Consider the following 24,077-nt stretch of genomic DNA (forward strand, 5'->3'; position numbering starts at 1 on the left):
TACAAAATGCTTCTTACTGTTACGCTCCAGAGACTGTGCTACACAAGATAGTATCAAATAACATAGTATAGCATGTAAATTAGAAGTAGAAAATGAGGTCACAGTGTTCAGTATAGACATATGTACAATGTTCGATGCAGAATAGACGTAACTGAGTTACCATATAATATACAATACTATGCAGTGTACTAATGTACAATACTATATAGTGCAAAGCAGAAATGGGATGAGGTACAATTTAGGTACAATTTACAGTAAGGTGTATGAGTTGTAGTGCAATCCTTCATCAATAAATATAAAGTGTGGGGAGTGGGTGCTACAGTGTGTTTGTTTAAAGTGAGTGTGTGCTATAAAGTGTGGGGAGTGGGTGCTACAGTGTGTTTGTTTAAAGTGAGTGTGTGCGTGTGGATGTGTGTGCTATGTGCGTTTGATGGTTGTTGTGTAGTGTTCATTGTTCGTTGAGCAGCCTGATGGCCTGGGGATAGAAGCTTCTTCTGAGTCTTTCTGTGCTCGCCTTGAGACTCCGGTATCGCTTGCCTGACCGCAGCAGTTCAAAGAGGCAGTTGTTCGGGTGACTGGAGTCTTTTTTTTTTTTTATCCACTTTTTCTCCCATTTTCTATATTTTCTCCCATCCCAATTTCGTATCATCCAATTCAACCCTCCCCTGTCACGAACGCTGTTTCTTGCCTCCCACAAGCCGGCTGCAATGTGGACTAAGTCATACATAGCACAAGTCCCCTCCGGTACTTGAGGTAACAGCAGTCGCATCTTTTCACCTGCGCAGCTCGATCTCTCAGTGTCGAGGAGTAACGCGTGGGAGGCTCACGCTGCCCCCGACACTTCCTGATTCTACTGCGCAGGCGCACCAACCGACTTGTAGGAGTCGCTTGTTCACAACGTTCGATCCCCACCCTTCAGTTTTCCCTCCCCGTAATACGGCCAATGTGTATTACTGCGGACGACCAGCTAAACTGAAAACAATGTGGAGAGCTGGATTCGAACACGCGAATCCTAGCGTCTCCACACTGGTGGCGAGTGCCTTGCCCACTACACCACCTAGCCGCCTGGGTGACTGGAGTCTTTAATGATTCTCTTAGCCTTGCCCCTGCACCGCTTGTTGTAAATGTTCTGGAGGGTGGGGAGCCCCCCTCCAATTGTGCGTTCGGCTGAACGTGTCACTCTTTGTAGTCTGCTTCGGTCTTGTGCAGTGCTATTCCCAAACCAGGAGGTGATGTTGCCAGTCAGGATGCTCTCTATTGTACATGAGTAGAAGTTCTTAAGGATCTTCTGACTGACTTGGAACTTCCTTAGGCGCCTGAGGAAGTAGAGGCGTTGTCGTGCCTTCTTCACAACACTGTCAATGTGTGTGGTCCATGTCAAGTCCTCGGATATGTAGGCTCCGAGGTACTTAAAGCTGTTGACTCTCTCAACCGGTGCCCCGTCGATGCTAAGGGGGCTGTAGTCCTTGACCCCCGACCTCCTGAAGTCCACAATCATCTCCTTTGTTTTGATGACGTTCAGGGAGAGGCTGTTTTCCTGGCACCATCCCGCCAGGACCTTGACCTCTTCCAGGTAGGCCCTCTCGTCGTTGGCAGAGATCAGGCCCACCACCACTGTGTCGTCAGCAAATTTGATGATTGTGTTGCTACTCCGCTGAGCCACACAGTCGTGTGTGTACAGGGAGTAGAGGAGGGGACTCAGAACACAGCCCTGGGGGGCCCCTATGTTGAGGGTGATGGATGAGGAGGTGCAGTTGCCTGCTCTCACCACCTGGGGTCTGCCCGTCAGGAAGTCCAAGACCCACTGGCAGAGGTCATAGTTCAAGCCCAGGTCCCTGAGCTTGGCTATGAGTTTGGAGGGGACTATGGTATTGAATGCCGAGCTGTAGTCGATGAATAGCATTCTCACATAGTTCACAGGGAAGTCACACAGGGAAAATAACGATAGGTTATAACTATAACCAAGTTCTGTGAGTAATGGTGACGCTCAGCGTCACTACTGCACTATACTTCACTCGTGCACGCGCACTGAATAAGAAATTCCACAATGTACCTTTACATCCCAACATTTGTCTGGCCACACCCCCATCCGCTTACCTACATAAGCAGGGGTGTGGTCACCTACTCACCTCCTTCCCAAGCTTTCACCACAAGGTGAGATCAAGGGCCGCAGCGGCGTCTGACGCTGAGCGTCACCATTACTCACAAAACTCGTTCTGTTTCGTATGGTTCTCGCTCAGCGTCACTACTGCACAAGGGAGGCTGAGCGAGAGCCATAGCCCAACAAATGTACCCCGCTGAGGCCCCCCACAACCATCAGACCGGGGAGGACCGAGCCCCCCCGACCCTCCCTAATGGAGGATACCCCCCCTATTGGAGGTTCACGGGAGGGCGACGGATCCGACCGTGCGAAGAGGCACTCAAGCAACTCAATGCACAGGGTGAGCAGACCGTGGCTTGACCCCACGACTACACACACGCACAACCCGCATGCCACCCGGAAACGAACGGAAGGAACAACCTTGTTACTGCCCCCAGAATCACGGGGTCAAGAGCAAACCCAACCCCGTGGCAAGGCCGTAGCAACAGAGCGCGAAGGAAGACCCAGACCCACTGAAGGGACTGGATCCCCTGGAAAACGGGGGCCCGGAGAGGTCAATGACGCCAGGCATCAAGACCCCACCAGGCGGTCACTTAGTGACACCGCCCCCCACATCGCCAGCGTATTCGGATAAGGCCCCTCCAAGAGCGGGCCCTTTCCCCCCAATAGCACACCGCCTGGCACACTGACCCTGCAGAACAGGCAGTCAGCATGGCCGTAAGCACACAAAAAAGGTTAACCAACGGAAGCAGGCAGCGCACCGGGGAAACCAGGCAACAGGCTGTAACCTGAGCCTGGAGCACTGCAGACGAGACAGGCGCCAAAGGAGTCAGCTGAAAACAGCCCCCCCGGCGGAAGGGGCGTATGCTGGCGTTGTTGCATGACAAAGCCTCCATTAAAAAAACCCACCCAGAGGGGTTGAGGCAGAGAAGGCTGACATGATTGGCAGACGTCATGAACGTGCAGGGGCACACTCAACCGGGTAACCCGGGAGTTGACACTGCTCCAACACACCAGGGAATCAACCACCCTGTCGTTACCCTATGCGGTGGTTGTTCCTATAACCCCTCAAGAAAAAACTCAAACACACCTGCGGGCATACACTGGCTATACCGCAGTACAAGTGTTTCAGTTTTCAAAAAAGGGTTATTCCAGGCCTACGGGTCGACGAAACATTACTTCGGACCGGGCCCTGCGGCACGGGAAGCACAGGGTTACCAGAGGAGGTCCAAGACCACCCCAACAGCCCCCTCTTCGCCACGCGTGAGAGAGGAGCGAAAAGAACCAGCCCTAAGCACACCGCACTTGGTATTCCCAGGCGGTCTCCCAACCAAGTACTAACCAGGACCGAACCTGCGTAGCGGCCGAGATCGGACGAGATCGGGCGTGTACAGGTTGGCATGGCCGTAAGCCATTACGATAGTGCAGAGTACAATATGTACCCAACAAGGGTCTCCATAGCGCCTAACCCTGTGACACCCGGACCGACCTGGCATTTTTCCCCCCGAAAAAAGCACAAGTCCCTCAGGGTACCAGAACAGCAGATCTGCATCCCCGGCGGACAACGGGTTAACTGACCTGGACCAGCGTGACCAGACCAGTCCTGTGTCCTAACCACGCCGACATGCCCACTCCAGGAGAGGGGGTAGGTATGCGTGTCGATCTAAAACATGAAAAGAGGGCGCCATCCAGACGGTCCCCATTTAGACCGTGCTCAGTGGCCCACCCCAAGGGCGTGAGACCCCTCTACCTATGTTCAGATCTATTCCGTTAACATCCCCCAGATATGAACGAGAATTCCTCGAGACAACCTAGTAAACTGGAGCTCGGAAGAGACAAAACTCCATCCCAGTTGCCCTATAAAAACGCTGATTAACAAGCAACCAAGGCGCACTTAGCCCCTGTGTGATTCTGTCACAGAAACACACCAGAGCCAGCACTATGTATGCGTCAAGACCCAAACACATCAATGGATAGTCTAGCAAGACACCAAACATTGTTCCTCCAAGTCGCCTGGGAGAACGACACGGAGCCGTCGTGCTTCATGTACCTTCCTCTTTTTATTCAAAAAAGAAAGAACACAGACCGACATGAATCCCTCGTGACGCCGCTGAGGGTAAAAATAGTTTACATTTTTACATCCCACCACCCTCCCATAGGGAGGAGATGGAAATCCCCAGAGAGACTTCCCACGCGAGCTGTATAGATTGAAAAGAATATATTGCAACATTGAGCCATGTAAAATTTTGGTTTAGGGCTCTCCGAGGAGGAGGCACTGAACCAATACACACTCAATAATCGAATTGAATCGAATACACACACAATAGAGCAGGACTCCTTTTTGAAGTTCTACTCACCTTGACAATCTGAGGAGGAGGCTCTGCACTCTGAGGAGGCTCTGCACTCTGAGGAGGCTCCCTCACGGAAGTCTTACCAACAGAGACGCGCACAGTGACGTACTCTATGGCGGGGGAATTTCTGCGGTGCACACGCCCAATATTCCAGGGCGTGGGACCAGGAAACTCCCCCCCCACCCCCCTCTTACCCTGTAACGTGCCGAACAGCAACGTGACAGGAACCTTGAAGGACAGGAGGTTGTAACCCCTGCCCGTCAAAAGGGGAGGAAAGGATTACCAGTTCACCCCTTTACGACCCCACACCCATGATACGATGTAATGACAAAAAAGAGCATGACACAGTCACAGTCAGCTACAAGTGTCTAACAGCTTCACACAGCTCATGTGCTAACCTGCTATCTGATTTTTACTAAGGAAAAAACACAGAATAGAGAGGGCCCCCTTAAGAGCCCCGGTACCAGACTTACACATGTGCTTCTGTGGCCAACCTAACCCAGTTGTAGATCACACGACACACACAACCCTTTATCACCACAAAAAATGGCAATACACTCTACAGAGGAACGCCGTTTTTCATAATGAGAGAATACACAATTCTCGTTTAGTATCGGCCACAGGCCTTGCTAAGCACACACGAAAAGTGACCAAACAATCTTTTCTTTAGGAAAATATAGTTTCTCAAGCAGTTTTAGTACAACCCCAGCAACCAAGCTAAGGGTTACATCGTATCCCACCATACAGTGACACAATATATTGTAACAACATGTCTGAGAGGAGGGTGGGGAAGTCCCCAGGGAACCGGGGGGATCACTCCTCCTACCTTACCCTTAATACGGCCAGTTGAACAGGTAAACCCGTTAATATGTGAACACACTGTTCATTGTCATTACAGGCTGAGAAAAGAATTCATTCTTCACTCATATGTCACTGAGCATAGCTTTATAGGTTAATTTAACCCCCTTAGTTGTGAGTACACGGTACATGAAGACACATGATGTTTCTCAACACAACAAACCAGATCATTTTTACATCTGTAACAAACAACCCGATTTGCATGGAGAAGCTAATACCAGTGACAAGACAATTCACACACAACTCGCGTCGTATCCTAAATGTATTGCAGCAACACCCGTTTTGGAAAACATCGTTATTACAAAACATTAGAAGGGAAGGAAGAAGACGCGTTTTAAGGTCTGGTCAGGACCTTCCTTACCGTGAGCGCAGACCACGCAAACTGCAGTCTCTAACAGGGCACCGATAGTAAACACAGCTTCCTGTGTTGACGACACGGGCAGCGTCGCTGCCCCACCCCGCCGCTACGGTTCTCCTTGTTGACGCAGTCCTCGCCGGCCGGGCTCCCGGTAGGTTCGACTAACATCCTCTGTCAAAGATGACGTCGTAGTCAGAGTGTTTAAAGCATGTTATAGTCTCAGAACGTTCAACAGTGTAGCATTAAGCTAACAGCCGATCGGCTGATAGCCACAAGCTAACGTATACCAGCCTGGTAAACACAGCGAGCTAACGCCGCAGCTAACAGCTGCGCGGCTAACAGGTAGGCCACAACTAGCACGCAAGCTAAGCAGCTATCACCTGAACTCGTACACAAACGATATAACAAGCCACACTTCCGACAGGCCGCCGTCTGAAACCCTCCTCACCTTTAAGAGAGAAGAGAAAAAGAGATGTCAACACAGTTTACAACGGTGATTTTACCAGACATCCGGCGGAGCCAGCACAAGTCCCATCTGGGTTGCAGCCGACTTGAACATGGATCTTCTGATAACGAACATCCATGCCCACATTTCCTCGTTAGGGTATACTCTCATTTGTATATGAAAGATGGGGCCTACACGGTGACAGAGAAGCATCCACTCGTCCAGAGAATCCTGGGATCACTAGTTGACTATAATGGGCTTCAAACCAAGATCCTCCGCCGTCGCCTAAGAGGCTGAACAGAGGACCCTAATCTGGGGCCGGTTTTCGTAAACATTGTCAGCTAGCCCCCATAGCACTAACAGACCCAACCTGGAATCCACAGTCGGTGCGTCCTACAGTCCAGCTGTGTTGCTGGAGGGTCTTACCCCATCCAGCCGCAGCAAGGAGGATTGTAGTTGGGAAGCATGTCAGCGGCGTGAGCTCCTAATATGAAAAAACCGGTGGAGGTGTAGAATGACCATCATCTTCCAGACACTCCAGTAACGAAGACAATATCGCCGTATTTTCTCGAAAATAGTGAGCGAGAAAATAAAGATATGATGTCAACGTATCTCTTGTTTTCCAACTTTCTTCTACTAACAACCTCGTCAAGTGGGGATCTACCGAAGGCACTTCCTTGTGGTGAAAGCGAAGAAGGAGGTGAGTAGGTGACCACACCCCTGCTTATGTAGGTAAGCGGATGGGGGTGTGGCCAGACGAATGTTGGGATGTAAAGGTACATTGTGGAATTTTTTATTCAGTGCGCGTGCACGAGTGAAGTATAGTGCAGTAGTGACGCTGAGCGAGAACCATACGAAACAGAACAGTTAGTTAGCACTACTGAATACTTTGTAGAATATTCAGGCTGCTACATTGACCTTAATTTTATGAACAGTGGGCAGTCATAGACCGGGACCAACTTTTTTGTGTGTTTGTGTGTAGTCATTCTTTGCAGGTCCCCTAAAATGGGGTGGGGGGACCACACACACAATTATAACTCTAAAAGCCCATCATATTTTTCTCTTAAACATATAAATAAGTATTTGAATGTCTTAGTTTTTTTTTTTTTTTTTTTTATCTTTTTCCCCCTCCATTTTCCTCTGATTTTCTCCCATCCCAATGTTAGTCGTATGTCCCAGTCCCTTCCTGGTCGCTGCGCACTTACCCCCCACAGTCTATTTAACAGTCAGATCATCTGGGAGAGTGGAGGCTACCACGTGCTTCCTCCGACACACGTCCAGCCAATCACCGCTTCTTTTCACCTGGCAGCGCGGATTCTCATCGAGAGGGCGTAGCGTGTGGGAGGATCACACTATCCCCCTCAAGTCCTATCCGCGCTTAGCAGGCGCCCCGACCGAACTGTAGGAGTCGCTGTTTACAACGACCCGGACCCACCCCGCCAGCTTCTCCCACCCTCTAATACAGCCAATTGTATTAGTGCAGACGGCCAGCCAAGCTGGTGACAACCCCGGAGCTGTGAATGTCTTAGTTTTAAAGGATTGCCACGTGGAAACTTGATTATATCAATTAAATGCTGGGTTATTAACTTCAGATAGTATAACATTACATTACTTAAGTCTCAACTCTTGTTTAATATATTTTTTTGATATAAAAAAATAAGGGAGAAAAAAAAAAGCAATAATAATAATAATGCTTGAATGTTCTATTTTCTCTATTTGAGGTACAATGGAGAACTTTGGTCATAGCAGGTGTAATCTTCTAGATAGAAATGTCATCTTGGACTTAAATTGAAGCTTATAAATGTGGGAAGTTTTTCATATCCATGTGAGGCAGCAACATGTATAATAAAATACTTTAAAATTATCACTTTTGATGACAATTTGTCAGGCGGACAGAATTCTTTTTTGTCTTTTGGGGTATTCTGATGGTGATATTTGACAATATAAAGGTAGTAAGCCCTTTATTATGGTACTTTCCCCTATGTGTCAGGATACACCATGCAAAGTTTCAGACTTATCTGACTATTTATGCAGTTGCAGTAGCCTCATATTTGCAATTACATAATTTTGCCAGAAGCTTTTCCCAAAAAGAGGGTTTTTTGGCCCCTGAGGCCAAACGGGGCTGAGTTGGGGATGGTCATTATCAACTCGTGATGGCCCAAGGTATGGGATAACAGGAAATAATAATTAAAAAAAATTAAAAAAGTAGCAAAAAAACATCCTGAGTGGCCTACCTGTAGCCAGGGTTTGCACTAGGCCGCCCGCCTGTCCTCAGTGCTGCAGTCTGTCCACTAGAGGGCGCCCCGACATGACTCATTTGGTAGAAGAGCCTCGTTACACTCTAACCTCACTTTACACTAGTTTTTTTCATTCACTGCCTGCAGCAGAGCAACATTCGCCTGCATAAATGTACAGCTCCGAGGCCGGCTCGCGTGCCTCGTTTAGGTGAAAATAAGGTTGTAGGTGTAGATTGATTGATTGATTGAAAACTTTATTAACAGATTGCAGAATGGGTACAATACAGTACCCCTCTGCACAAAAAGGGCAGCAAATTAGACCCAGGCAACTACCGCCCTGTTTCTATTCTCACCTCCATCTCGAAAGTCATGGAAAAAATAGTCTACGAACAGGTCGAAAAGTACCTAGCGGAAAAAAATCTAATCTACGAATTCCAATCTGGCTTCAGAACATCCCACTCCACTGACACATGCCTTCTCTATTTGAATGACCACATCAAACAAGAGGTGGACGCAGGCAAATACTGCGGCATGGTCATGCTGGACCTACAAAAGGCCTTTGACACGGTCAATCACTCCATTCTGATTGACAAGCTAAAAGCAATTGGTTTTGATAGTCTATCAGTGAGCTGGATGCAATCCTACCTTGAGGGGAGGGAACAGATGGTGGAGGTAAACGGTACCCTATCCCCCCCCCTCACAGTGAGCTGTGGTGTTCCACAAGGAAGCATACTAGGACCGCTACTGTTCCTAATTTATGCAAATGACATGTCGTCAGCTTGTGACTGCAACTTGTTCCTGTTTGCGGACGACTCAGCCCTGCTGGTCTCTGACAGGAACAAGTTACAGGTTGAAAAAACCCTCAGCTCGGAACTAGGCAGAATCTGCATATGGCTCGCTGATAACAAACTATCATTACACATGGGCAAAACAGAGTCCATTCTCTTCGGTTCAAATAACAAACTCAGCAAGACCGACGGCTTCTCAGTTACAGTGGGTGACAATATTGTCACAAGGAAAGATGAAATTACCTACCTGGGGTCCATCCTAGAGGCTAATCTCTCCTGTGACAAAATGGCATCCAATGTAATAAAAAAAGTCAACCAACGAACTCGATTCTTGTACCGGATCTCCTCTCTGGTAAACAAGAACACCCTGAAGACTCTGGCAGGAGCACTCATTCAGGGGTACTACGACTATGCTTGCACCTCATGGTACCAAAGCACCTCAAAGGCGCTAAAAACAAAATTACAAACATCTCAAAACAAACTGGTCAGACTACTGCTTGACCTTACTCCTAGAACCCACCTCACCCCTGCCCACTTCGACAACCTAGGATGGCTTAGAGTAGACGACAGAGTACAACAACTTGCAATGGGCCTGGTCTACAAGATACACTACACGACCAAGGTACCCATGTACATGTCAAAATACTTCCCAAAGGTCAGTGAATACCACGATCACAACACCAGAGGGAGCTCCACAAATCATGTCAAACCCAGATTCGGCTCAAATAAGGGACTAAACACGTTTCGCAATTATGCCACATCAATGTGGAACGCCCTACCCAAAGCTGTAAAGGAATGTGGATCACTACCCACTTTCAAAACCTCTCTCAAGGGACACCTACGGGAGACTGCAATTCAACACTGGCCCCTGTAAATATCCTAACCCAATCATTCCAACCCCCTCCAATGTACAGTCATTTACCTAGTATGGTTTTGTCAATAGTTCAATGTACAATTGTGTTTGTTTGTACAGTGTCTCCTCCCCCCCCCCCCTCAATGTACAGTGTTACTTGTTTATACAGTATGCCCCCCGCCCCCCCCCCCCCCCCCCAACCACCTCCAATGTAAATTACCCAGTATGGTTGTCAATATCCCAATGTACCCAACCCCCCCCACCCAACCTCCAATGTACAGTTTCTACGTCAAATGTATATACTCCCTTTTCTTGACTCCTTCTGTATCACAAACAGTACTGTATTTGCAAATCTGGTATGTCATAAATGTATAGATGTAGCAGTACTGACTATCTGTATGTCATGTATGTCATATATGTCTATATGAATTGAAAATGGGGGACCCTGACGGAAACAAGACAAACGTCTTTCTCAGGTCTGCATCCCCTTAACAATTGTATGTATTGAGCCGTACTGTATTGTACCCATTCTGCAATCTGTTAAATAAAGTTTTCATTCATTCATTCATACAGCTCAATACACACAATTGTTAAGGGGATGCAGACCAGAGAAAGACTTTCGTCTTGTTTACATCAGGGTCCCCCATTTTCAATTCATCAGGACATATGACATACATGACATACAGATATACAGTACTGCTACATCTATACATTTATGACATACCAGATTTGCAAGTTTGTGATACAAAAAGAGTCCATAAAAGAGTATAAATACATTTGACGTAAAAACTGTACATTGGGGGAGGTTGGGTAGGGTAGGTGGGGGGGGCTGTACATTGGAGGTGGTTCGGTGGGGGGGGGGACACACTACAACTGTACAAGCAAAACTGTACATTGGAATATTGACAACCATACTTGGTAATTTACTGTACATTGGAGGGGGTTGGGTTAGGACATTTACATGGGCCAGTTTCGAATTGCAGTCTCCCGTAGGTGTTCTTTGAGAGTGTTTTTGAAAGTGGGTATGATTCACATTCCTTTACAGCTTTGGGTAGGGCGTTCCACATTGATGTGTCATAATTGCGAAACGTGTTTAGTCCCTTGTTTGAGCCGAATCTGGGTTTAACATGATTTGTGGAGCTCCCTCTGGTGTTGTGATCGTGGTATTCACTGACCTTTGGGAAGTATTTTGACATGTACATGGGTACCTTGGTCGTGTAGTGTATCTTGTAGACCAGGCCCATTGCAAGTTGCTGTACTCTGTCGTCTACTCTAAGCCATCCTAGGTTGTCAAAGTGGGCAGGGGTGAGATGGGTTCTAGGAGTAAGGTCAAGCAGTAGTCTGACCAGTTTGTTTTGAGATGTTTGTAATTTAGTTTTTAGCGCCTTTGAGGTGCTTTGGTACCATGAGGTGCAAGCATAGTCGTAGTACCCTTGTATGAGTGCTCCTGCCAGAGTCTTCAGGGTGTTCTTGTTTACCAGAGGAGATCCGGTACAAGAATCGAGTTCGTTGGTTGACTTTTTTTATTACATTGGATGCCATTTTGTCACAGGAAAGATTAGCCTCTAGGATGGAGCCCAGGAAGGTAATTTCATCTTTCCTTGTGACAATATTGTCACCCACTGTAACTGAGAAGCCGTCGGTCTTGCTGAGTTTGTTATTTGAACCGAAGAGAATGGACTCTGTTTTGCCCATGTGTAATGATAGTTTGTTATCAGCGAGCCATATGCAGATTTTGCCTAGTTCCTAGTAGCTCATTGTCTACCTTACTACGATAGGAAACCGTGTCCTTTGTGTTTTAAAAACATTTCGCTTAAGAATTATTGACCGCGGAAATTCGAATCTGTGAATATCTTTCCTTTTTTTTAATCTACTTTTTCTCCCATTTTCTATTTTTCTCCCATCCCAATTTCGTATCGTCCAATTCTACCCTCCCCTGTCTCGAACGCTGTTAGGCCATGCCTCCCACAAGCCGGCTGCAATGTGGACTAAGCCTTACATCACGAGTCCCCGGCGGCACTCGAGGAAGCAGCAGTCGCATCTTTTCACCTGCACAGCGCGATCTCTCAGCGTCGGGGGTCTGCGTTTGGAGGGCACGCCGCCCCCGTCGCTTCCTGATTCTGCTGCGCAGGCGCACCAACCGACCTGTAGGAGTCGCTGTCCACAACGTCCGATCCCCACCCATCAGCTTCCCACCCCCTAATACTGCCAATTGTATTAGTATGAACGACCAGCCAAGTTGATAGCAATGCGGAGAGCTGGGCTCGAACCCAGCGTCTCCTGCATTGGTGGTGAGCGCCTTGCCCACTGCACCACCTAGCAGCCTCTGTGAATATCTTTCTAACTTTACCTAAGTCTCCAGATTCCGATACAATAAAGCGAATCTACATCACAAATCATATTCTCAAAATAATCTGACGGGCAGATATTATTGCTGGCGGACCTATTTCGGCCTGCGGGCCGCCTATTGCCGACCACTGCACTGAACTAGGATATCTGTTGGGTAACGTGCGTTTAGACAACACTATTTGGGACAGACCACCACACAGGCTATTTCCATATAGGCAGCTATTACTTGGGACCCAGCTGTCGTGAATGTGACTGTAATCGGTGTGTGTTTGGCCTTTCGGTGGGACGGTGGAGCAGAGAGGGCGGCTCACAAGCCAGTAACTGTCACAGAGACCGGCCAACAACAACTGAACTAAACTGGTAGCCCAGTGAATATAATTTAGATTAGATTAGATTCAAATGTATTGTATTATACAGTACAGGACAACGAAGATAAGTTTAGAAGGCAAGATGCCAAGCAAAAGAAGGCATCCAACCAAAGTGCAAATGTAACAGTAATATACAATGTACAGATGATTAAACTATAGGTATACAATATATACATTAGTACTACTGAGTAATAGTGCTAATCAGATGTATGTACAGAGTTGTAGTATTAATATGTAGAGAATCCGGTGTGTTCAGGTCGATGGTGCCTACTCCACAGTACAGAATGTGCCCCAGGGTTCAGTACTTGGTCCAATATTATTTACTGTTTACATCAATAGTCAAGTCAAGAGATTTATTTGTCACAGCATACAAGTATACAATGAAATCAATAACCTGTGTCAAAATGTTCCAAATGCTAATTTCCACTTCTATTCACTTTTTTTGTGGAGGACATCTTCAGTTTTGCAGGATTTTTGGAGAAAGCATGGCACTTGAGACAAAACACACTATATCCTATAATTGTATATGAATTCCTCTTGTTTCTTTGTTGCTTACAGCTTGTGTTATATTAAGTTTTATTGTATTTTTTTTTGTGTGGCCATCTTAGTCTATATGTCATAATTTGTCAAGTATACTATTATATACTTATTGTGTATGTGTCTTGTAAGCCCATATGGGCTGGGCATACACCTGTATGTAAGACACGAAAATCAAATCAAATCTATGCAACACTAATTTACTGCTGTGCACCCACTGTCAGCCAAGCGTGTGCATATTTACAATCTGCCTTATATTCTAATCTAATTATATAATCTTAAATTAGATTTGAATGCAGAAAAACTAGGCTGATGTTGTTTTCAAATTCCAAGAAGACCTTGGTTACCATCACTCCAAGCATTATAACTGTGCAAACAAGTTCAAATGAATAAATACTTGGGTGTTTTAATTGATAGACATGCAGCTTTCTTTTCAACCTTATGTTGAAACTCTGTTGAAACTAGCTAAAACTAAAACTAGGATTTTATTTTAGTAACTAGGCCTGTTTTTCTATTGAAACAAGGAAAAGATTGGTTGCTTCTATATTTTTTTACCTTAGCTAGATTATGGTGATCTGCTTCATATCAATGCATCTGCCCAGTGTTTACGTATGTTATATCATAGTGCACTAAATCAAGAATCAAGAATCAACAGGTTTATTTGTCACATACCAGGGCATACAGTGAAATGCGGGTGGTGGCTGGTGAGGTTTGTGACTGGCTGTAAAGCTCTCACTGTACCTTGTACACCAAGTATAATTGGCCCTCTTTATCTATGTGCAAGCATATCCATTGACTCACATTTATTTATAAGCCCATTCTTGTGCGCTCTCAAACAACACTGGCAGATATAGTTGACACTTGTCTGACCTGTTCTTATTGTCTGTGCCTTAAGTCAGCTCCCTCTTCCTGAAATACACTACAAGCTAATTTGCGGCTGGAAAATCTGATTACTTTTTATTCATTTAAAACATTAAGGAAAGACCTGTAAACAGAGTCAATTGGGAGCTGTCTGTGTTTCTGTATATCTCACTTCCTTTAACCCTTTTTTAACACTTGACTTTTTGTTTTGTGTGATATTCTTCTGTATTTATTCTCAATTTTGTTTTATGTTTTAGCATCTGTTAATGTATGTTTTAATGCCACTGTATTGGTCAGGTCTCTCTTGCAAAATACATTCTTAATCTCAATTTAGATTTATGGTTAAATAAAGGTTAAATTATTACATTTTCTTGAAGTAGTTTCAACGACTTTTTTCAAGTAACTTTAGTTGCAAGTAACTTTAGTTGCTGTAGTTCGACTTCTTCTAGTGTAGTTATTGGTAGCTTGCCCAGCACTGCCTCTCTTACATCATGATATACCAACGGAGAGATTTTAGAACACGTCTCCTGCAGCAGTAGGCCAGGCAGACACTGAAAGGACACTCCTAATAAGATCACACAGTGCCCTACTTATAGGATCCTGACGTGCCACTGCCTATACATTAAGACAGTGTCTCTTAAACCATTGGTTCTCAAACCTTTTCACGTCAGCAACCCCCAGAATTGATATGTAACAACTGCCACGGATTCCATTTGATAAGGTTTTTGTTCCAAGGACACCCATCTGAGAAGACATCTATTGATGTGATTTAGTCCTGGTGGGGAGAGTCAGTGAAACCTATGAGTAGTCATTCTCTACATACATTTAACTTTAGTGAACAGATAATATTAGTGAAATTTAACTACTGCCCCATTTTGCTGGGGACCCCTGGAGTTTCCCGGACACCACTCTGAGAACCACTGTCTTAAACTATCAATTGACCTATCTCAAGCTCTGCCCTCTTTTCTTTATCCTCCAATCACAACTGTTGCTTCCCTCAGACAAACAGGGGAGCAACAGTCGTGATTGGAGGATCAAGAAAATTCTTGGGTCAAAAAAGGCATCACTGACCTACAGTGTGTCTTAACCCATTTAGACCTAAAAAGCCTGCTAATAATGCATTATCCTGGCCTGCATATACACACAAATGTGTTTCCCGGTTTGGGTCACTACACACATGGTTTTAGTATGTTTTAATGAGTCAAGAATCAAGAGGTTTATTTGTCACACACCAGGGCATACAGTGAAATGCGGGTGGTCATGCCCGCATTGATTGTGCAATAATACAATAATAAAATAGACATAGAAAAAAAAACAGGTAAGAAACCAAAGACCTGTCTGGGTTGAGACTGAATTGCTTGAATGTTGGTCCCTGAGTATAAGAACCAATACATTACTAGGATGAGGCTTTTCTTTAGTCAGAATTTTTAGGGTGACCTTCTTGTATATAGTCAGTATGTCAGTCAAGAGAGAGAAAATGCTCCCCTCCTATCTGTGCGCTCTCAAACAACACTGGCAGATATAGTTGACACTCGTCTGACCTGGTCTTATTGTCAGCTCCCTCTTCCTGGAATACACTAAAGCTAACTTGTGACTGGAAAATCTGATTACTTTTTTTTATTCATTTAAAACATTAAGGAAATACCTGTAAACAGAGTCAATTGGGAGCTGTCTGTGTTTCTGGATATATCACTTCCTTTAACCCTTTTTGAGCACTTGACTTTTTGTTTTGTGTGATATTCTTCTGTATTTGTTCTGCATTTTGTTGTATGTTGTAGCATCTGTAAATGTATCTTTTAATGCCACTGTCTTGGTCAGGTCTCTCTATGCAACAAAAATGCTTGGATGAAGGGAATAACTTTTGAGAAATCTGTTTAAAAAAAAAAATTGACATACAATAGAAATAAGGTAGGGTGACCTCCATAAGGTACACTTTATGTCAGGAATAATTATTTTGACTCCAGATATATAGATATATAGTCAATATATAGACAATATAGTCACACATTATGAAACGCAATAATTCACACTAGAATAACCATTCGATCTATAGATGAATAATACCAGCCGTATAAAGTAGATTAACATAGTGCTTCTAGAATCTAGACTATGCTCACATTGCTAGAAGTCATGTAAATAAAATAGAATCAAATAATTATTTTGGCTGGCTGATATTTCTACATATAATCACTACCATGTATTATTTATTTACTATCTTAATATACGTGGAAAAGCTCTGACTGCATCAATAATTTTTTTTTTTAATTCTATATCCTATCTATGCCTGCATCAGTTGTATGTTTACTCTTCTTTACTCGTCAGTTGTATCTTTATTCGTCAGTTGTATCTTTATTCAATGGTACTGTACGCGTATTGCCTGGATTGTTTGTGTCCATCTCTCTGAGCAGTGAGCACCAGCCCCGCTGTAGGTAAAAGGTCGGTTTGATGGGGAGCAGGCTACTCGGCTACACAGCGCTTTGGCTCCTGTGTTTATGTGCCTTGCCCACGCCCACTTATACGCGTCACACGGGCCATGTGCGTGTGCGATTGGCTATGTGCACTGTCCTACAGACAGTGTTGCAAAAGAAACCAGAGCCCATGCCATGCTGCTGTGGACCTGATTCAATCAGAACAGAGCCGGTGTTTTGAAGAACCGTAGGACTGGACCGGAAAGACGACGTTCTGTAGTTTCCTTTGTATATGTATTTTAATCTGAAGACCTATAGTCTACAGTTTCCCAACTGACCGTTTTTTCCTTCGTGAGGGTTTATTTATTTATTTGTTTTTGAATGAAGGGAGGGGAACGCCTTTAATCGAAATATTATTTATCAAGTATTGAAATAAGCTATAAGGAGACATCATAGACATGGATGAATCAAAGGGCTACTCGTCAGACAGAAATATCCTCTGTCTCTTTGATGTGGACGGCACTCTCACGCTTCCAAGAGAGGTAAGCTATCGACAAATACATGTGCATAGTATCGCTTAACCTTCAAATGCATTGACTTCTTTGATCCAACTCTGTCCACGTAGTGTCATCATCTGCATTTTGCAATGCCATCTTCATATGGATCGGTCACACTTGTTGCCCTGTCTCTCAGCTGGCTGCAAGCTCTGCAATGCCCGCCTTGTTATGTAACATTTACTATTTGTGGTCCATTTAAACGTCCTGTTGCACACGCACAATTAATCACACAGTGCCCTAATGTGGCCCTGTCTACTGTCTTGGATTAATGGTACATTTCCTTTTAAATTAAATGCCAGCACGTGTTTGACTGTTTCACCCAACAAACGTTATTTGGAAGAACGCCGTGTCCCTCAGAGCTCCGATAGTGTAGTACTTGCGTAATATCGCTTAAACCAGCCTCCCATTACCCGCAGGCCATCCTATTGAGTTGTTATGTGTAGGCTGCATACTCGGGTACAAATTAAGTCTACTTTAAGTTAATGTACTTAAAGTATAGCCTAATCCCTAATTGAATAGCAATGGTGCATTTTAAGTACATTGGTACTTTTTATACTAGTACAAAAAAGTTTATTGAATTTGTGTTTCAATGTACTATTTCAAAGTGCATTATTAATCAAATAGTATTTAAGTGCACTTTAAATAAGCATACTAATGTGCAATACTTAAGTTGTAATAATACAATATTAAGTATATTTAACATTAATACCAGAGTGTGTACTACAGGTAGACTTTCTGAATGTATACTTCAATCAATTTAGATATATGGGGTCCTTTATGTTGTGTTGTTTATTCCCATAGACTGGGCCATAACAATGACTATAGTCACTAGAAGAATGTTGTACAATAATGACTAGTCGAGGACAGCTCTCGATACAACACTGTCTATGGTTATAACTACACAGTCGATGATGTTCTCAAATCAATGAGTATTTGTGTTTAATAATCGTGATTTCAATATATAAATGAAAATAATCGTGATTATGATTCTTGCCATAATTGAGCAGCCCTACCAGCTATTTAAACAAAATGCACACATACCTAACGCAAACCGCAAGAAAGCCATCATCACCTCTCCCCCACTCTAAAATGTCCAAGTGCTGTTTTGTAGTCTCAGCTCAGCCTGAGTTCTCCTTTAAACGTTCCTCACTGCCATGACATGTCCTCTGTTGTCTCTCGGTGCACCATCACAACTGCTTCTGCAACACGACAGAAACATTATTAGGTTATTGGGAGAGAGAGAAATAGAACTTAATGTAAACGTTTCACAGCCTGCATACATTCTATATTTTTTAATTGTAAAGATAATTGTGAAGAACTGTTAATGAGTATCTAATCTCTAATATAATTGAATATAACTTTATTGTCACATCCTCTGACCACAGTACAGGTTAGTGAAAATGTTTGCATTTTGTTTTTGGTAATGTCCTCCTGATTGAACAGGAACTTCAAAGTTGAAATGGCAATGGAATGTGGTTCTACTGCCCCAACTAGGTTATCTGTAAACAAGTGTCTACAACTACTAACACTGGATGTGCCACCTGTCCTACACAAAGCTGCCCTTAAGAAATGCACAATGTGATGATCCTGGATGCACTTTTACTGAACAAATATTCAAATATTCTGGACAAATATTGCTAGCTACCTTGGTGGGCTAATTGTTTATTTTATCCAAATTCCACATCTGTGGGCCAGTTTATTATTATTTGATCAATCTCTGATTCAAACTAGAGCTATTATATTAAAGTTTTCATAGGACTAAGAAGGCCACTGGTTGTTAAAAATGAACATTTGATTTGATTTTTATTTGGAAATGAGTACAAACACATCATAAAAACAATATTATCATGACCAATTTGTATTCCTGAGGATATCATACCTAAAAGCATGAATTAAAACACTTATTTCCAAGGGCGGCTAAGTGGCGCAGTGGGCAAGGCGCTCGCCACTAGTGCAGGAGATGCTGGGTTCGAGCCCAGCTCTCGGCATTGCTACCAGCTTGGCTGGTCGTTCATACTAACACAATTGGCAGTGTTAGGGGTGGGAAAGATGGTGGGTGGGTCCTGGTCGTTGTAAACAGCGACTACAGTTCGGTCGGGGCGCCTGCTCAGCGAGGAAAAGGATCTAAGGGGGGTAGTGTGATCCTTCCACACGTTACACCCTCTCAGTGAGAGTCCGCGCTGCCAGGTGAAAAAGAAGCGGTTGATTGGCTAGACGTGTGTCGGAGGAAGCACGTGATAGCCTCCACTCTCCCAGACCGACCGTAGGGGGTAGGTGTGCAGCGACCAGGAAGGGGATTGGGAATTGGCATAACGACTAACATTGGGATGGGAGAAAAACGGAGGAAAAAGGAGGGGGAAAAAGATCCAAAAAATAAAAATAACACTTATTTCCAAGGTGGTCCTCAATGGAAGACATAAAAACAAAAAAACACAGCATATAGCCTACTAGGAAGAACTAGAGCGTCAGTACCCTCTGTCTACTCTAGCCCTGGAATCTGATTTCCTGCCATATGGCTGCTGAGCCATTTGCTCTTCCCATAGTTGAGCCTTTACCTTTGTTTTAAAAATGCTTTTAGTTTGACTTTGCTTAGTAGGCAGAGGTAGTTCATTCCAATGTACAATACCTGTGTAGAAAAAGGAGCTTCTTGCTATCTTACTCCTAGCTTTAGGAACACTGCAAGACATAATGCTAGCTTTGGTGTTATGATCGTGTAGCTCTCTTACATAACCATGTGACCTTTCATATATTCAGGGGCCCTGTCGTTAACAATGTTATACATGTGGTTTAGCTTTAGTTGTTTTACTCTTTTATCTACTGGTAATAGTCCTACTTCTTCTCTTTCTATCAGTCCTATATGTGTCCTGAGAGGGGCGTTTAACATTGTTCTGTGCAACCTGCGGTTTATTTTTTTGCTTTTGGGGAAAAACCACTATACCATGCAGAACAAGCATAATCAAAATGACACTGGATTAGAGATGCAACTAATAATTTTTTAACTTTTAGGTTTAGATCACGTGTGTAGCGATATAGAAATTTGACTTTTTTTTAGACTTTGGATAGGACTGTTACTGCCATTTCTTCTCCGGAGACAGACTGGTCAAGAGTGATTCCTAGATATTTCACACTTGTTTTGGACTCTATGAGTATGATGTTCCCTTCACACTGTACTGTGATCGTTTTCCTTTTCCTGAGCTTCATTTTAGTTCCAAATAAAATAGACTGTCTTTCCTAAATGCAATGAGAGTTTGTTATCAGCCAGTCCTTAACTAGGGTCAGTTCTATACTGAGTTACCCCAGTATTGTTTGGGTCTTTTCCTGATACAAGTAAGGTGGAGTCGTCTGCATAAATGATCCTACAGGATGAATGAATGAAAACTTTATTTAACAGATTGCAGAATGGGTACAATACAGTACGGCTCAATACACACAATTGTTAAGGGGATGCAGACCAGAGAAAGACGTTTGTCTTGTTTACATCAGGGTCCCCCATTTTCAATCCATACTGCTGCTGGCATGTCGTTAATATAAACTAAGAATAATAAAGGACCCAAAATGGAACCCTGTGGTACTCCACAAGTAACTTCCCTGACTGTTGATAGAGCATCTCCTACTTTGCACACCTGTTCTCTATTAGATAGGTAGGATCTGAACCAGTTCACTGATATTTAATTGAGTCCGATACATTTTAGTTTCATCAAGAGTATAAGAGTGTTTGTATTGACATTAACTTCAATGATACACTTGTGATAATTAATTATGTACGGTGGTGAGCGTCTATTTTGGTATCTTGGGTTAGAAGCTAATGTTAGCCAGTAAATGAGTAAAATAAAGGAGCTAATGCCAGCTAGCATAGCACTAATGCTAGCAAACCAACAGGAGTGAGTTAGCCAATAGCAAGCTAAACTAGATTTCACTGGTTCCTAATATGATAAAATGCACTCAAATGTAAATATGTATTATATTAGGCTACTAAAGAAAGTATTTTTGATGATTAACGTCTGGAACTGCTGTCTGCGATGGTTGGTCGCAATGTTATTTACATTTAGTCATTTAGCTGACGCTTTTATCCAAAGCGACTTGCAAGTTATTTCTGGAGCAACATTAATTATGATGTATCCAGGACACTATATATATATATAGACACGGTATAGGCATAGTAGCATAATACATTAGTATATAGTACATAGTAGCATAGTAGCGTAAAAGGCAGTAAGAAGGTTCATTTTATTTTATTTTTTTATTCAGATATTGATTGGAAAGGTCTGTTTGTTAGTAGATGGTACAAAATTGAGTGGGTTTCAGTTGTCCTGACTGTGGTAGGAAGTTTGTTCCACCACCGTGGAGCAAGGACAGAGAATAGCCTGCTTCGTTTCAATGACCCCCCAGGTGCCCAATGATGGGTGTGTCGTGTGTCTCAGGCAACCGGAAGATGCAGCGTGTAGGGATTTTGAGGAGGTGTAGTTAGAGACCAGGAGGTAGGAGATAGGTAGCCATTCCCCTTGTTGCACGGAATGCGGATCCCTGAAGCAATGGGAAGCCAGTGGGATGACATGGGCTGACCTTGACTGTGTAGGGGGTGAGGGTCCGATAGGGTGCTTCTCCATGATACTTGATAGGAGCGGTCGTTGAGATATTATACAGCCACGGCAGCACATACACATGTGAAACGCTCACACATACACATGTGAACACACACGCACATACATGTGAACACTCACACATACACACGTGAACACACATGCACATACATGTGAACACACACACACACACACACACACACACATATATATATAGCCTATGTGTGTGTGTGTGTGTGCGACTGTGTGTGTGTGTGTGTGTGTGTGTGTGTGTGTGTGTGTGTATGTGTGTGTGTGTATAGGTGAGTGTTTCACATAATAAGTATAGGCTACTTAGTACACTATATTAAGTGTATTTTTGTACCTGGGTAAGTATCCCTCTCTCTGTGGGATAGGTTATAAGAGTGTCCTCAGGGGTCCTTTTGCATTACACCGTCTGCTAAATCTGTGTCATGTGTCATAACTGTCTATTAAAGCAGAGTGCAGATAAGGTCTCACTGAGTGACTGTCATGACAGCACATCCCATCTTGTAGACCACATCTCAGAAATACCAGAATGTCCCATCATAGAAGGAGGTGATTGTGAAATGTCAAATGGTTATCTTTGCATAATGCTGATTGCCGGTTTGTTCAGAGTGTTCTTTATTGGTCAGGTTAACACCCACTGTCTGGGTGTTGAGTCAAGCCGACTCCCGTTCTAGAGACATTTCAAACAATAGCTGGGTTCACCTGAGGCAACGCCTCCCTCAACAACTGGTTTGATTGATTGATTGCAGACCAGAGAAAGACTTTCGTCTTGTTTACATCAGGGTCCCCCATTTTCAATTTATCAGGACATATATGACATACATGACATACAGATAGACAGTACTGCTACATCTACACATTTATGACATACCAGATTTGCAAATACGTAGAAACTGTACATTGGAGGAGGTTGAGTGGGTGGGGTGGGGCGGGGGGGGGTTTGGGTAGGAGGGGTGGGTGGGGAACACTGTACAACTGGCATGTGACAAATGTGAGATCCATTCCTTTGTTGTGTGTTGGACTTGTTTTTAGTCTGATTTGAACTAGATAACACTCTCTTTTACAAGTAATACAGGGTGCACCTGTGTGTGTGTGTGTGTGTGTGTGTGTGTGTGTGTGTGCACGTGCGTCGCTCACCCATGCCTGTATGCCGTACCTATGTGTGTGTGTTTACTGGAGGGTAGATAGATAGTTGCGTTCTTGCTGAGCAGCCATTGGTCGGCTGGTTTGACAGCGAGGTGCAGGCATCATGCGCTGAATGGCCCTGATATTACATAACACAACCGCTTCCCCTTTGTGAGGTGTAGCTGTTTTCTCTCGCAGCGCAAATGTGTGCCAAACACTTCTCTGGCCAGAGAGAGGGAGGGAGTCTGGAACCATTTGGAAGTCCGATGCAGTAGATCAGTGAGGCAACACACCGCTAAACAAACCTGGCTCCGCTCAACAACATCACAATCATATGTTTGGATTTGACAATGTTCCTGTCCTTACAAAGACAGTAACACTCAGAAGACAAAAGACGGTTACATCAAAATAGAATATAGCCTTTGTGGACGTTTTTAATTGTCTGTACTTGGGCGGGGCCTGAGTGTACATGATGTACTGATACCAACGTTATGAGCTCATTTTGCCCATACAGGTATGTTACTGTAGGTAAATGCATTCCTCTGTTTCACGTTGTGGCCCTTTCATTCAACCGAACGTATGACAACAACCAGTCACATGTTGAAAGACAAACATTGTAAACATGTTGACAGGCAAAACATTACAAACCGGTGGACAATGTGGTATTTGTGTGCTGGTGTTTAAATAGTTTAATTGAATCGTTACCAAGATAATATACTTACATATAATATATGGATTTCAGGCCATGACGTCCAGCCGTCATCTGTACCTAAATTAATTAAATTGCGTCTGTAAAGACATTGTCATCATATCATGCAATACACAGCTTCAGAATGTTTGATAATAATGATAGTGTGTGTGTGTGTGTGTGTGTGTGTGTGTGACGTGTGTGTGTGTGTGTGTGTGTGTGTGTGTGTGTGTGTGTGCGCGCGTGTGTGTGTCCTCCCTTTAGAAAATCGACCCACAGTTGGATGAGTTTTTCCAGGCTTTACGGAGGAAAGTGAGGATCGGTATCGTGGGAGGCTCGGACTACTGCAAGATCGCAGAGCAGCTTGGAGAAGGAGATGACGGTTGGTGCTCCTCTTCCCACCTCTTCTACAGTATATTCTCAAACCTCTTCACGTCAAGGACCCCTAAACCAACACAAAATAGACCACCGGAGCCTCATTTGATAAGATTGCATCTAGCTATGTCCCAGTACCCATACCAGTAGGTCCGATACTGTGCTCCTGTGCTCATACTCCTTAATCTACTCTGATTCTACTAGATGGTAA

The 24,077-nt window shown here is 44.0% G+C and overlaps 1 protein-coding gene across 1 annotated transcript in view; it reads left to right on the forward strand.

The window, feature by feature from the left end:
- The first annotated feature begins 16,706 nt into the window (after positions 1–16,706).
- The window catches only part of pmm1 (phosphomannomutase 1), a 42,041-nt gene continuing 34,670 nt past the window's right edge, over positions 16,707–24,077 (forward strand). The window contains exons 1-2 of the mRNA XM_084329973.1: positions 16,707–17,056; positions 23,756–23,873. Of these exons, the coding sequence (XP_084186099.1) occupies positions 16,973–17,056; positions 23,756–23,873 (202 nt within the window). The 5' untranslated portion in view covers positions 16,707–16,972. The remainder of the gene's footprint in view (positions 17,057–23,755; positions 23,874–24,077) is intronic.

Source organism: Notolepis coatsorum (genome assembly GCF_963971535.1).
Source record: "Notolepis coatsorum genome assembly, chromosome: 14".
In the NCBI taxonomy this organism is placed as follows: domain Eukaryota; kingdom Metazoa; phylum Chordata; class Actinopteri; order Aulopiformes; family Paralepididae; genus Notolepis; species Notolepis coatsorum.